Source organism: Lissotriton vulgaris, chromosome 6 (genome assembly GCF_964263255.1).
Source record: "Lissotriton vulgaris chromosome 6, aLisVul1.2, whole genome shotgun sequence".
Taxonomy (NCBI): Eukaryota; Metazoa; Chordata; class Amphibia; order Caudata; family Salamandridae; genus Lissotriton; species Lissotriton vulgaris.
Genome location: NC_141694.1, coordinates 155,744,531 through 155,761,432, shown reverse-complemented (window position 1 = coordinate 155,761,432; position 16,902 = coordinate 155,744,531). Strand labels below are relative to the sequence as shown.

Genomic DNA, 16,902 nt, shown 5'->3' with positions numbered 1-16,902 from the left:
GGCATCACCAAGCTATAGCGATAATTATCGCTAAGCTTGGTTAGCGGGCAAAATAATATCGCTGAGCTTCGCCTATTTTTTAAGCCTGGGCGTAGTTCGCGTAGCCGCACTCCGCGAGCTACGCGAAGATGCACTTGCACTCCGCGAACTACGCATAGCTCCGCGAGCATGCGTAGTAGCTTGCTTGGCCGGTTCGCGAGCCATTTTTCGTCTTCGGGAGCGCCGTGGAACTCTGGAACCTGCTCGACACCACATCTCCAGACGTCGCCTTCCTCACGGAAACATGGATGAACGCCAACTCAGCGCCCGACATCGCCGTCGCCATCCCGGACGGATACAAGATCACCCGGAGAGACCGCATCAACGAGACAGGAGGAGGCATCGCCATCGTCCACAAGAACACCATCGGCATCACGACCAACTCAGACGACACCCTCACAGCCGCTTAACATCTTCACTTCCAGATACACACCGACCCCAAGACCACACTCAGAGGCACCCTCATCTACAGACCCCCAGGACCTCGCACACAATTCAGCGAAGACATCGCAGACTTCATCAGCCTGCACGCCCTCGCCTCCGCTGACTACATCCTCCTAGGGGACCTCAACTTCCACCTGGAGAACAACAACGACAACACCACCACCACCCTGCTGGACACCCTCGCCAACCTCGGACTCATGCAACTGGTGAACACCCCCACCCACTACGCCGGACACACGCTTGACCCAGTCTTCTCCTCCAGCAAGTACATCTCCTTCAGCCACTCCACCGGACTCCACTGGACAGACCACAGCTGCGTCCACTTCAGCTTCAGAAAGACCACGACTCACCACCACCCGCAACAGGTTCCCCGCAGGAACTGGAACAAGATCACCACCGACCAGCTCACCACTTCACTGAGCCAGAACCCTCCCGCCAGCTCAATGGACCACAACCAAGCAGCCAACAACCTCACACAGTGGATCACCAATTGCGCTCGCCCAACCAGCCTCGACCACTCGCAGTCCGGCTTCCGCGCCAACCACAGCACCGAGACCGCCCTCATCGCAGCCACTGACGACATCCGAGCCCTGCTCGACAACTGGGAAACAGCGGCCCTCATCCTCCTGGACCTCTCCGCAGCATTCGATACGGTCTGCCACCGCACCCTAGTGCAGCGCCTCAGGAACATCGGAATCCAAGAGAAGGCACTGGAGTGGATCATCTCGTTCCTCACCGGAAGAACTCAGAGAGTCCGCCTCCCCCGTACAGATCCAAGGCCACCGAAGTCATATGCGGCGTACCACAAGGATCATCACTCAGCCCCACCCTCTTCAATGTCTACATGAGCCCCCTCGCAGCCATCGTACGCCAACACAACCTCAACATCATCTCCTACGCCGACGACACCCAGCTGATCCTCTCCCTCACCAACGACCCAGGAACCGCCAGAACCAACCTACACGAAGGGATGAAAGACGTAGTCGAGTGGATGAGGAACAGCCGCCTGAAACTGAACTCAGACAAGACGGAAGTCCTCATCCTTGGATCATCACCCTCCGCCTGGGATGACTCCTGGTGGCCCCCTGCCCTGGGCAGCGCACCCAAACCAACGGACCACGCACGCAACCTGGGCTTCATCCTGGACTCCTCCCTCTCGATGACCAGACAAGTCAACTTCGTCTCATCATCATGCTTCAACATCCTACGCATGCTCCGAAAGATCTTCCGATGGCTCGCCACCGAAACCAGGAAGACGGTCACACAGGCACTCGTCACCAGCCGACTGGACTACGGAAACACCCTCTATACCGGAACCACGGCCAAACTCCAGGAAAGACTCTAACACATCCAGAACGCCTCCGCACGACTCATCTTGGACATCCCCCTACACAGCCACATCTCCGGACACCTGAGAGACCTTCACTGGCTCCCCGTCAGCAAGAGAATCACCTTCCAACTCCTCACCCACGCACACAAGGCCCTCCACGATCTGGGCCCCAGGTACCTCAACAACCGCCTGACCTTCTACACTCCCACCCGCCAGCTACGATCGACCAGCCACGCCCTCTGCCGCCGTGCCACGCATCCCAAGATCCACCATGGGAGGAAGATCCTTCTCCTACCTGGCAGCCAAGACTTGGAACTCCCTCCCCATCCACCTTCGCCTGACCCAAGACCACCTCTGCTTCAGGAAGCAACTCAAGACATGGCTGTTCGAGCAGTAGCGGACCCCCCTCCCCCAAGCGCCTTGAGACCCTCTAGGTGAGTAGCGCGCTATACAAATATCCTGATTGATTGATTGATTGATTGCCTGCATGCTCGGGATGTGTAGCGCGCGAAGTTACCCATGAGGTTTGTCCCGCCCGCTCGCGTCCCCTTATTTCCGGTCACTACTAACGTGTTCGCGAGTTATTCTGTGCCAGATTGCAGTTTCTGCGTGTTCGGCAACTCGATCTTACCGACAAGCATGCTCGCGCTCGCGAAAATGCTATTGAGCGCGCGAGAACTACGCTACGCAGCAGTTTGCGGAGTATTCGACAACTTCGCGTTCTCCGCGGAGCGCGGAGTTGCCGAAACTCCGCAAACTCCGCGAACGGAGCGTAGTTCTTCGCCCAGGGTTACTATTTTTATCGCTTAGCAGCCTTGATATTATCAAGGTTTATCTCCTAAGCGATAAAAATCGGCCGAAATGCATGAATATCGCTGTAAAGTCAGCGATATTCATGCATTACCGAGAAAATGCTCTTAGCCATGTTAGCCACCTACCATTGGATAACATGGCTCAGAACAGCTCAGGCCAGGCGTTAGCTTTTGGAGATAATCGCGCTTAGCGCGATTATTTCCAAAAGTTGGTAATAGGAGATAAAGATGTTAGCGATTGTTTCCAGTCGCTTCTTGGCACGCCCACTTTGCATGTCATTAGCGATAATTATCGCTGACATGCAAAGTGGGCCCCTAAATGCCCGCTATCTCCTACTAGCTGTCGCTAACTGGTGTTAGCGACAGCTAGGTAATAGGGAGATAATTTTATCTCCGCTTTAGCGGGAAAAATTCCCGCTAAAGCAGCGATAATGCCCTTGGTAATATGCCCCCATGTTCTCCAAGCTCTAAATAATTGTTATCTGATAGGACTCCAAGACTGGATTGTTTGTGCAAATAAGTGGCTCCAAAGTCGTTAAAAAATGAAGTATTTGCGATGGCAATAGGCCTCTCTTTAATTTATGGCACCTGGCACTCAAGAAGGTTTATCGCTTACCCTTCACTCTGCTGGGCCAAGATTTTTATCTCTGGTGTATTCGAAATAGGAGACAAAGCAGGAGACACCAACAAAACGGAGGTTCGTTCTAAAGTTGATTCAGTGATTGAAATTTAAAGGAATATTGGTCATCCAACATGGGACTGAGACATGACATACCCCACGTTTAAGTGGAAAGGCAGAATTGTTACCACTTTTTGATATTAGGAACGGAACATCAGCTACAATACTAAATCAAACCAAAGGGGTTAAATGAAAATGAACACTCAAAGGATATGCATATCAACTATGCATCACAAGTGTGTGAAGAGGTGAACAAAGTTGCGAAAATGTGGGTGTCATACGTTTTTTTATAACCTCAAATCTTTGTGAACAGTACAAAGGTTTAACAAAAAATAAAGCAGCAAGCAAGGGGCTATGCACAGCAATTGGTATATTCTCATGACCAAACTCTCCAATGACTCTGCTGCATCCTATGGGTTCTGATGAGCCACACACCTTGCCTACCTTGATGCTGGAAATGCCTGGACTGAATTTTCAAAAGCAGAGAAATGGATTTGTTCTGCTTGTCTCAAGGCGACTATTGTATAACCTGCTGCCATTCGTGGTTGCTGGCCCTGAGTGACAGAGAAAAAACACAGGGGCATATTATCAAGGGGGTTTATCTATGCTTTTTTGGCTTTAAAAGCCAAGAAAGCGGAGATAAAATTATCTCCCTATTACCTAGCTGTCGCTAACACCAGTTAGCGACAGCTAGTAGGAGATAGCGACCATCTTGGGCCCCACTTTGCATGTCAGTGATATTTATCACTAATGACATGCAAAGTGGGCGTGCCAAGATGTTAGCGACTGGAAACAGTCGCTAACATCGCTATCTCCTATTACCAACTTTTGGAGATATTCGCGCTAAGCACGAATATCTCCAAAAGCTAACACCTGCCCTGAGCAGTTCTTAGCCATGTTATCAAATGGGAGCTGGATAACATGGCTAAGAGCATTAGCTCGGTAATGCATGAATATCGCTGACTTTTCAGCGATATTCATGCATTGCGGCCGATTTTTATCGCATTTGCGATAAACCTTGGTAATACCAAGGTTTATCTGTGATAAAAATCGCCTCAGCTCAGCGGTAAATTTTTGTCTGTAACCAAGCAATAACGATAGTTATCGCTATTGCTTGGTAATATGCCCCACAATTCCTTGCAGTCAGAGGTCCAAATGGACTTTAAGCCGCAGGTAATATGAGAGGATAATATAAAACTACACTAGCAAAGTTTATGGTCTGCATGCGCTTAATTATATATTGTCAATATTTCTCCTGACCTCAGTTTCCATTTATTAAGCATGTTTTATCTTATGCCAACCAGTTAAAGCAAACATGGAAATGTATTTACATGGTACAGTACTCTCTACTCTATCCCCCACATGCATCAACCTATTTAGGAAGTGCAAACGGTGCGAATCGGTAAATTTAGCCGTTTGCACTTCCTAAATAGGTTTTTGGGATGCATCATGCATTTTTGTGAAATTCGCTATTTTTAGCGATTTCCAAAAATGCGATTGCTTTTAAGGAATCGAAATTTGCGATTCCTTAAAAGCAATGCATGATTGTTTTTCTAATTGCGAATTAGCAATTAGGAGGTGCAAATTACCACGAGGTTGAACCTCGTGGTAATTTGTGAAAAGTTTTGAAAATGCTCCAAAATGCATTTTTTAAACTTTCATGTTTCAGACACACATGTTCTTAGGACATGTGTGTGTGAAACATGCACTTCAAATTACATTTCTGGGGTGCAGGGGGGGGGGGGTCCTTTGGACCCCCTTCTGCACCCTTGGAATGCATTAACAAATTGCGATTTTCAAAAAGAAAATCGCAATTTGTTAAAGCCTTCCCATTGATCCCTATGGGCCTTTGGCCCATGGGAATCAATGGGAATTGCGAATTCGCTCTTTGGAATTCGCATAATATTTGCGTTTCGGTAAAAATTGCGATTTTTACAGAATCGCAAATATTTTGCGAAAATATACATGCATCCCATTTTGCGAATTCCAAATTGCGATTCCCTATTTTTCGCAATTTGGAATTCGCAAAAGGCCGGGAAGATGCATGTGGCCGTATGCCACAAGGGCATTTCCAGTCACAGATGATGTTCTTTAAACAGTCATAGAATTCCTAGGTATTCTTTTAATATAATGCAGAGAGTATTGTATTCCTCACAATGCATGGCCATCCATCAACCGTTTAACAGCCTGCTTAAATCTTTGGTATCTGTATCTTTCACATACAAGAGATTCTATGTTTGCCGAGATGACGAATTAAAGAACAATCTGTATTGTGAAATAAAAGCTGCAAGAACGCAGTTAGAAATTTGTCACAAAAAGACACTAGAATCAGTTTAAAGTAGGTCAGATTAAAAGATGCTTTGGCTCAGAATGTGCTGAAACATATAGAGTTTTTTTCTCAACAGACCTAGTTTGAACAAAAACATAAGCGCAATAGATATCTCCTTCCTGCTTTAGCAAAAATGACCAAAAGAATGAAAAGACAATTTTTGTTTTCCTTCTTTAAACTACAACTGCAATAATGCTCCATGGCTGGCCTTTTACCTTAGCTGCTGACCCTGGCATCTGACATTATGATGTCCCCATTCAGTTGTAACAATATATTATTGGCTGAGCAGATATGTCAGTTTCTCATTACAGGGCTACTTGACTCATCACAATTGGCATGTAATACGAAAATTAAAGACAGGGTTTTATACAAGGACTTTCATGCATTATAATATAATTCTTACAAAATATAGTTGTTGAAACCACTACCACAAGGACGTTATTAATATCCAAAACCTAAAAGATACTGATTTTGCACCATTAATGGTCAGCCGTATTATCATACCAACTCTGGATTCAAAGCTTAAGCATTTCAGACATGCCCTGTAGCTGTAATGCTTGTATCTGTCCTAATCACTAGGCGTTCCTATGCCTCACAAGCACTGGATACAGACTGTGCATGACCTGCACCCATGCACTGAACCTAGAGCCCTTCTCCTGGCACCCACTGTATACACTTTTCAGTTTTACCCAGTGGACCCTCAGGTTGTGGCAACGTCTTTATCCATGCCCTGTGTGCAATGCCTTGGCTTACCTTACAAAATGGCAACTGATGCTAACCCTTAGGCCCAACAATACCAAATAAGTGTAACTTTCCCGATCGTATACAATGTAAAATTGCCAGTCTATGACTGCAGATCTCCAAACCCTTATTTGATTTTTCCCCATTCCCAAATGAATCTTTCTTGCCCACCCATCCTTTTTCTTCACATCCCTCCGAAACCCAGAAGCCTGTGGCTGGGCCTGTTTTGATGGCCTTCACTAAATTTTACCGCTTGTCTACATGTATTTCTATGTTTAACCTGGGCAAGGATTTAGTTGTTGGGCTTCTGTGAATGGCAGAGCGAGCTTGTTCCTCGTGCTTTGTTAAGAAAAAACAAAGAGCATCCTTCCATTGATGCCCTTCGGCTCATCCTCAGGGGTTTAAAACATTATCTCAATGAATTCCTGTGTCATATGTTCCTACTAATCAAGTAAGACTGTGTGGTTGAACAACATATGCGCCAAAGTATGGGAACTTATGCCCATATGCATCATTGAGAATTGCATTCGCAAACGGTGCGCATCTCAATGTTCGGCCGTTTGCGAATGCAATTCTCAAATTTGGGCTGCATCATGCTTTTCGCAATTTTAGGAATCGCAACCATGTAGCGATTTTTAAAATTGCGATTGCATTTAAGAAATCGCAATTTGAGATTTCTTAAATGCAATGCATGATCATTTTTAATTTGCGAATTCGCAAATAGGAAGGGGTAAATTAGCATGAAGTTCGCCTTCATGCTAATTTGCGAAAACTTTCAAAAATGCACAAAAATGCATTTTTGAAAGTTTCATGTTAAAAACACACATGTCCTTGGGACATGTGTGTGTGAAACTTGCACTTAAAGTTACATTTCAGGGTTGCAGGGGGGACCCCCTCTGCACCCTTGAAAATGCATTCACAAATTGCGATTCGCAAAATGCTAATCGCAATTTGTGAATGCCTTCCCATTCATTCTTATGGGCCTCTTGGCTCTTCTTTAAATTTTTGTTGCATGGTAGACATATTTAGTTTGAATTTGCATGATCGCTTTTCTTTTAATCACCTAGCCAAACTACAGGAATAGCGAGGAAATATATATAAACTGTATACAGCTGAAGACTAAATTCACCTGTTTTTTTACAGTCTTTAGACAAAATGTTCTACTTAGTGAGAAAGTCTTAGAAAAACTCCCTGCCAGTTCTGGTGCTTGGACCCAAGGAAGGATGTGGTCAAAGATACCTGGGGCATGGGCTCCATCTGGTCCCAGTCTGCCCTCACTACTGCCCGTAAAGCAATGAGAATGTGTGTAGGTTCTGCCTAGAGTTTAATGCTCCTTAGTGCAGAAGCACTCACTCTTAATCCTCTCTTTTTTTATTCTCCAACGGCAACTATCATCTGCGATTCAGGCCCCAAATCGAAACAGACACAAGAAGAGGAAGAAGCAAATCCAAGGGAAGGGATTTCAAGACGTAAGCATAAACTTTAAACCAAAATCCAGTTGTTTTTTGGGTCTAAAATCCAATCAGCACCCCAGTGAAAGGAAATATGCAATGTCTGTTTCCATAGAGAATATCAACATACAAAAGTAGTTGTCTTGCCAAATTGTGAACAGATATATTGGTTTCTGAAATATCCATTGGCTCTGCAAAATTACTCAGAAACTAGTTTTATGGGAGAAAGTAAATATTGTGACAGGAAATTGAGAGAAGGATGTGCATTTTGAAAATGAAGTTAGGACCTCAAATGGAATGTGATGAACAGTCTGCCGTCTGTCAGGATGGCAGAGGTAATTGACTCTACCACTCTGGCCAGATTATCACCCACCATATTTCAAAATCCCTGCCAAACCATGCCTCATATAATTCACCTGGCAGTCAAGAATTACAAACTTGTACATTAGACTGTCTGATTAAAAGATGCTGTAGCTCAACATGTGTTGAAACTTGTAGAGTTTTTACTCAATATGCCCATTTTGTACAACGATTTATGTGCATTAGGTAGCTCCTGCCTGCTATAGGAAAAATGACCATAAGAATGAAAAGCCAATTGTTGTTTTTCTTCTTTAAACTGCAGCTATAATAATGCTCCGTGGCCTGGGTTTCACCTTGGCTGCTGACTCTGGCATCTGACATTATGATGTCACTATTCAGCTCTAATAATTTATTACGGCTGAGCAGCTATGTCATTTTCTCATTACAGGATGACGACACAGCACAATTGGATTGCAATACGAAAATTAGAGACAGGTTTTAATACAAGGATTGCAGACTTTCATGTATTATAATATATTTCCTACAAAATATAGTTGTTGAAACCACTGCCACAAAGACCTTATTAATATCTGAAACCTAAAAGATACTGATTTTGCAACATTAAATCTCAGCTGTATTATCATACCACCACTGTATTCAAAGCTTATAAACTTCAGACATGCCCTGTAACCAAAATGTTTGTATCTGTCCTAATATCTAGGCATTCCTATGCCTCGCAAACACTGGATACAGACTGTGCATGAGCTGTGCCCATGTGCTGAGCCCAGTGCCCGTCTCCCTCTACCCACTGAATAGAGTTTCCAGCTGTGCGCAGTGGACACTCGGGTTGTGGCAAGGTCTTCATCCATGCCCTGTGTGCAATACCCGGCTTACATTACTCAAAGGCAACTGATGCTATTCCGTAGCCCACATTACCATATAAGTGTACCTTTCCCTTTGCATACAAGTTAAAATTGTCATTCTATAACTGCAGCTCTCTGAAACCTTAGTTGATTTTTTCCCGTTCCCAAATGCATCTTTCTGGATCACCTATTCTTCTTCACATCTCTCCCAAACCCAGAAACCTAGGCTGGACCTGGTATGAAGGCCTTTGCTACATTTTAACATCTTGTTTAAATGTCTTTCCATCTTTAACCTGGACAAAGATTTAGTCACTGGGCATCTGTGAATTACCGAGGGAACTGCATCCTGATTCGTTTTCTTGTTCCTCGTACTTTGATCAGAGAAAACAAAGAGCATCCTTCCATTGATGCGCTTCAGCTCAGAGGTACGAATCGTTATATCAATTAATTCCTGTGCCATATGGTTACTAATAAACAAGTAAGACTGTGTGGTTGGACAACTCATGTGTGAAAATACGAGAACTTAGTCCACTCATCTCATCACAATCGGTTGGCCCAATTCATGGCTGCTATCTCACAGTGCACCATCCGGACCCCTAAACCAGACAGGGCACCGGACAGGGCATAGGAAATGTGACTCCCGAGCTGACTAATTGTGGCAGCGAATCAAGCTCTAAATATATATTATTTGAAGGAACCCCAAAACTGGATTGTTTGTGCAAATATGTGGCTGTAAGGTCATTAAAATATGAAATATTGTTGATGCCAATAGGCCTCTCTTTAACATGTGGCACCTTGCACTCACTCTAGAAGGTTTATCGCTTACCCTGCATTCAGCTGGGCCAAGACTTTTACCTCATATAGGAGCCAAAGTGAAGCAGGAGAGACCAACAAAAATGGAGGTTCAGGTCTAAACTTGATGCAGTAGAATCATTTTCTCTGCATTGAACTTCAAAAAGGTTATTGGTCAACCAACATGGGATTTAGGGATTATATTCCCGAGGTTTAAGGGTAAAGTCAGAATTGCTACCACTTTTCTGTACTAGGAACTAAGCATCAGCAACAATAATAAACCAAGCAAAAGTAAGTAAATGAACATGAAATCACGAAAGATATATATATCAACTTTGCATCAAAAGTGTGTAAAGAGGTAAACAAAGTTATGAAAATTAGTGTGTCATATACTTTTTCTTAACATCAAAACTTTGTGAACAATACAAAGGTTTAACAAAAAAAATGGCTGCGCATAGCAATTGGTATATTCCCAATACCAAACTCGCCCACGATGCTGCTGCATCCTGTTTGTTCTGATGAGCCACACACTTTTCCTACCTTGCTGCTGAAATTGCCTGGACTGAATTTTCGACAGCAGAGACGTGGATAAGTTCTCCATGTCTCAAGGCGACTACGGTATCACTTGCTGTCATTCATGGTTGCTGGCCCTGAGTGACAAAGAAAAAAAAGCTATTCCTTGCAGCCAGATGCCCAAATGCACTTCAAGCTGAAGTTATTATGGCAGGATAATATAAAGTTACACTGGCAAAGTTTATGATCTGCGCTTCAGAAAACAAAGAGCATCCTTCCATTGATGCACTTCGGCTTGTCCTCAGGGGTACAAAGCTTTATATCAATGAATTCCTGTGCCCTATGGTTCCTACTAATCAAGTGAAACTGTGTGGTTGGACAGCATATGAGTCAAAATATGGGAGCTTAGTCCACTCATATCATAAGAATCAGTTGGCCCATTTCCTGGCAAAAAGCTCACAGGGCACCATCTGGACCCCTAAATCCGGAAGGGTACCAGATGGTGTCTGAAACCTTAGAACACAACCACTTTAAATCTCCCTCCCAGGGAAATCATAGAAACAGATCTACCTTTTTCTTTTTACCTTAGGCATGCCTAAAGGAAGACACTAGAAATACATAAATTGGCATTTCAAACATGTATGAAGCAATTGGATTTTTGTGTAAAACACATGTGCTGCAATTATTAGTAGAAGGAAACAAAACATTGTTACCAGAGTTACAAGAATGGTGAAAAAGATGACTAATTCAACCATTATGTTGCAGTGATTATATGAATATATGAATATATATCATACGGAGAGCCGCGTGCCATTGGCTATAGGTCAGATCTAAATGCAGACAAGTGATACAAATAAAATCTTTGCCTATTATGATATTTCTTGAAGTCATTGAAAGCGTTTCTCTTGGAGCTGGGTTTAAGGCAGAGAACATGTACTGAACCGCTATAAAAACTCCAGTGTACCAATTTGTTCTCCAATAATAACCTAATGGACATTGATTTTTATACATACTAATATAGACAAATTTGAAAGAGGGGTTAAAAAAAAATGTGGTTTCCTTTTCCAAGGCCTTTTGAAAGCAGTATCCGATGATTTGGCTCCAAGCATGAAAATAATGCTACAATTCTATCAGCGACCTTGGTTTCAAATGTGGGAGGTCTTCTTTACATGTATATTGCATAGTAGGGACATTTAGCTCTTTAACAGTAAAGGTAGCATTTCTCAAATGATTATTTTTAACTATGTAGCTTTACAATTAACTTTATTAGATTTCTGCCTCAAGCACAAAACTGCCTTTGCTGTTTTATTTGTTCACTCCTTTTCCCTAACTCAACGCCCACCCATACCTAATGTACAGCAGATCTAATCGGGTTTTGAGACCTTGGGAGGGCTTGTATATTTACTATTCTTTGGCAATGTCTGTAGCAGCATCCCAAGAAGAAGCTTAAAAGTTCATAACAGGCATCCACTTTTTTTATGATTAATGTCTACATCTGATAAATTTTAGATGATAACTTAGTCAATGATTGTTTCAATTTTTTCTAAATTTTAATAGAAATATTGTCAACTTTTTCTGATTCATTGAATATATGTGTTTTTGTCTGCCAAGTGGTTTTCAAACTAGTCAAGACTAATATAGGAGCTGAAATACCTAAAGGCCCGATTCACAAAAGTAATCTGAGACAAAATCCAAACTTTATGACTTTCGGTATTCACAAATTTAAACTTAAGACCAAAACATAAGTTTAACTGAGACAAAATCCTAACTTTACTTCTCCGAAATGCCCTTTGAGAATACCAAAAGTCGTAAAGTTAGGACTTTGTCTCAGGTTACTTTTGTGAATCTGGCCCAATTATTTTTAGTTTGAAATGGCATAATCACATTTCTCTTGATCACCTGGATATTCTACAGGGATATACAGGAAATATGGATAAACAGTATCCAGCAAAAGACTAAATTAACCTTTTCTCATATGCTTTAGACAGAATGTTCACCTTATTGAGAAAGTCTTGGAAAAACTCTAATAGTTCTGGGGGCAGTGCCTGATTTCAGGGTATTGTATGGACTCCAACATGCTCTAGAAAGTGGGAAATCCCTAAGAAAGTGGGCGATGCACATGATTAGGGATTCCCCTTCTGCACCATCTTTGAGGACCTCAGGAATCCCCACTATCCTCATATTATTACGTCTTGAATTTCTTTCCATTTCCTCATGCATTTTAGGCTCTTTCTGCAGTGGCGGCTCGCTGAGGGAGTGCTGTGGGGGTGGAGTGTTGTGGGGAGGAGCAGGTTGGGGGGTAGTAAACTCCAGCATACAACGGAATGGAGTTAAGTAGATAAATAAATAAATAACACAATTTACATTCCGCGTGCTGCAACACCAATTCGGCGATGCAGTGCGCGCAATGTAAATTGTTTTATTTATTTATTTATTTACTTAACTCCGCTCCGCCATATGCTGGCGTCTACTACCCCCAACCCTGGCCATCCCCAGCCCCGCCCCACTGCCCCGCAGCACTCCCTCGGCGAGCCACCACTATCTTTCTGTGCAGATTTTGCAGCATTTTGTCTTTCTGTAATTTGGACTCCAGCTTCACAACAGAATCGTCTGGATGTGCCCTCTTATCCTCCATCCCAATCCTTTCAATTATTTCCCCTATCATATCATATAATTGCTCATAATTTTCTTCTTTTTGCATCGGTTAAATGTCAGCACCCTATTTTTAAATGAGTTCAATAGACTCTTTACATATGTTTTCCCCATGTTGCCTCTTTCACATTCAACATCTATGGTGTTTGGACCCAAGGAAGGACTTGGACTAAGAGAGCTGGGGCATGGACTCCTTCTGGCCCCTCTCTGCCAACACCAGTGCCCGTGATGCAATGACACTGTGTGTGTAGGTTGTGTCTAGAATTTAAGGCTCCTTAGTGCAGAAGCACTCACTCTTAATCCTCTCTTTTTTATTCTCCAATGGCAACTATCATCTGCACTTCAGACTACAAATCGAAACCAACACGAGAAGAGCAAGAGGAAAGAAATCCAAGAGATGGGATTTCAATACGTAAGCATTCACTTTAACTCAACATCCAGCCGGTGTATGGGTCTAGAATCCAAGCATTGCGCCATTTAAAGGCTATATGTAATGTCCATTTCTATAGAGAATAGCAACATAGAAATGTACTTGCCTTGCCAAATTGTGAACAAATATATTGATATCTGAAATACCAAATAAGTGTAACTTTCCCTTTGTATACATGTTAAAATTGTCATTCTATAACCGCAGGTCTCTGAAACCTTGAGTTAATTTTCCCCTTTCCCAAATACATAGTTCAGAATCACCCATTCTTATTAACATCCCTCCCAAACCCAGAATTCTGTGGCTGGACCTGTTATGAAGACCTTTGTTACATTTCACCATCTTGTGTAAATGTGTTTCCATCTTTAACCTCTGCAAAGATTTAGTTGTTGGGCTTTCCGTGAATGGCCAAAGGAAGGGCAGCCTGATTTGTTTCCTTGTTCCTCGCACTTTGATTAGAGAAAACGTATCCTTCCATTGATGAGCTTAGGCTCATCCTTAGGGTTACGAAGCATTCTATTAATGAATTCCCGTGTGATATGGTTCCTACTAATCAAGTTAAACTGTGTGGTTGGGCAACATATGTGTCAAAAATATGGGAACTTAGTCCACTCATATCATCAGAATCGGTTGGCTCAATTCCTGGCTGCTAGCTCACAGTGTGCCATCAGGACCCCTAAACCTGACAGCATACCGCATGGTGTCTGAAACCTTAGAACACAACCACTCTGATCTCCCTCTCAGGAAAATCATGGACCCAGGTCTATCTTTTTGTTTTTACCTTAGACATGCCCAATGGGAGACACAAGAAATATGTAAATAGGCAATTCAAACATTTATTGAAGCAATTGGATTCTTGTGTAAACCACATGTGCTGCAATTATTAGTAGAAGGAACCAAAACAATGTTACCAGTGAAGGAAGTGACCCAATTAGGGCCACCCGCTACTCTCAACCTCCTCTAGCCTTCCAAGAATGAAGAGTTGATGATGCAGTAGAGGATACAAGCAAACTAGTTTATTCATAAAATACACTGCAGTGGAGTCCAATCTGACCAGTCGCCTATGTTGGCTGATGAGGGACGGACTTTAACATGTATAAAGTTACATTATGTATGTTGCAGAGTCCACAAAGACCCGCCTACCATGGGAAAACACTGATAGGTTTCATAATACAATAGGGGTACAGAACTTAAGTCTCGATTCTGCAGCCTGGTACAAGCTATCTACATTTCAAGATCGTCTGGCCTATCCTCCCCTCTGGCTAGGTGGGAGAAGGCCTTGGTCTAAGAGAAAAGGCATGCTCTAACGAGCTAACAAGAGCATCAAAGAAACGAAACTCAGCAAGGACTATTTCTCGTAAGTGGGCAAACAACACTTTCGAGTGTGTAAGTAACAGTTACGATTGCAGCAAAACATGGCGTCTTCTCCAACTAAAATGGCGGCACAGATGTCAACCCAACTAACGTGACATCTTTCTCAACTGATTACGTCTTACATACAATATGTAAAAATAATGCATTAGCCATGTAAATGCTAACATATTATATAGGGTAAAACACGAGTAAATTAGTAAAACTACATTTCAGTTCTATCACTAGCACTCCAAGAATGGTGAAAAAGAGGAATATTTCAACCATTGTCATGAAGCAGTGATCATATGCATATATGAATGTATATCATAAGGGGGACTACGTGCCATTGGGTATAGGTCATTTCTAAATGCCGACAAGTGATACAATTAAAATCGTGGCACAGATGTCAACCCAACTAATGTGACATCTGAATCAACTGATTACATCTTACACACAATATGCAAATATATTGTATTAGACATATAAATGCTAACATAATTTAGGGTAAAACATGAGTAAAATAGTGAAACTACGTTTCAATACTATCAGACCCTCCTTTTAGCATTTATATGCTAAATCATCTTTATTTGTGCTATCAGGTAAATGTCTTTACAATTCTAATAACTAGGAGAAACATTATTATATAGACAATAATTGGTCAAATACGAATAAATATATGAATAGAGCTCACTGAAAGGGAGATGTAATATTAGTCGTTAGCAACATAAGTAACATCAGGGATAGAATCTGCCAGGTAAGTATCCGATCGAAAGACTCCCTCCTCCAACTACATGAGGGTATCAAGCTCCTGCTGTAGCATTACTTTTGCATTTGTATCATGAATTGTACTTCTTTTGGGTGTAAGATAAGTGGCACAAATTTGAGCAACATAAGGGAAGACACTTTATCAGTACACATCAGCAAATTAGGAAAACAATGACATTTATCACCTTTTTTAAGATCCAACCCCACCGACCAAACAAGGACCAACTCTAATAGTCACTCTCCATGCCTTTAACATTCTCCAAGATGTCTAAAATATTTTGGGTAACATTTTTTTCCATATTTGTGATGCCGACCACACACTGATCCCCTATAACAGCGCATGCTCCATCATTCTAAGCTAGAATAAAGTATATGCTTTTATTTTGTTATTGAGTGGTGATATCCCGTAATGCTGCCACTGTCCAATTGGATCAAATCTGTAATTTACACCCAAAATCTCTCTAGCACGTTCACCTCTTGCCATAGCAGTACCACCGAATGGAATAATGGAAGAAAGGATATACCCTAAAGTAATACCATTGCTATAGTTATTAACTTCTAAATTGGTAACTCTCTCGCAGAATTCCTTGTTTAATGTTCTTTTTACCCATCTTATATTCGTCTACCATGCCTACAAGGTACCCCAAGAGGTAACACCATTCCCGCAGGCAAATCCTCTGTACCATAGTACATGTTGCAATACCTGCCATTGGATAGAAAATAAAAACCTGGGTGTGCATAGAGAGGACCTTGATAATCTAATGGAGCATATCTAGTGCTCAATCCTTTTATACTGGGGTCATCCTTTTTCCCTAAATGTAGAACATTTTGTATACTATTTCTCCAGAACAGTAAGATACAAATAAGTATCAGTACTATTTAGTTCAGGACAACAAGCAGGATGTGTTCCTGCCTCATGAGTGACAGTCCAGTCAGATCTTGGTAATGCTAACCTGTCAAAGTAATATTTCTTTTGCTAAGGCATAAATCTCCACAATACATTTCAGGCATACATCCCAGATATCCTGTGCCTCTCAGTTTTCCATAATATGGGCAAGGTCCACGGTATCCCAAGCCAAATTCCCCTTTTACCAAAGGTGGGAGGATACACATATGTATAATTTACCAGTGATAGGGGATAAGCTGTCCATGCACTTGTGACAGAATCAGTGCTATCCCCAAGGAATTTCCAATGGGTATCCAATAAAACTTGCATAGTTCGCTTCTGATGATCTGAGGGAACTGTGTGATACAATACACATGACAATGTAACCCCTGAGGACTCTGTTAGAAATGGGATCTCTGGTTGGCTGAAGCTTGCGACAAAGCCAGTGAAGAACCGGGTTTTCAGAACCCAGCAGCGCCAGTCTTCGGATTCACCTGTCTTGGTATACAGAGGCACAGAATACTTC

The 16,902-nt window shown here is 42.5% G+C and overlaps 1 protein-coding gene across 1 annotated transcript in view; it reads left to right on the top strand.

Moving 5' to 3' along the window:
* Positions 1 to 16,902, top strand: part of LOC147706943 (uncharacterized) — a 355,595-nt gene that overhangs the window by 183,907 nt on the left and 154,786 nt on the right. The window contains exons 8-9 of the mRNA XM_086925597.1: positions 7,781 to 7,843; positions 13,292 to 13,357. Of these exons, the coding sequence (XP_086781723.1) occupies positions 7,781 to 7,843; positions 13,292 to 13,357 (129 nt within the window). The remainder of the gene's footprint in view (positions 1 to 7,780; positions 7,844 to 13,291; positions 13,358 to 16,902) is intronic.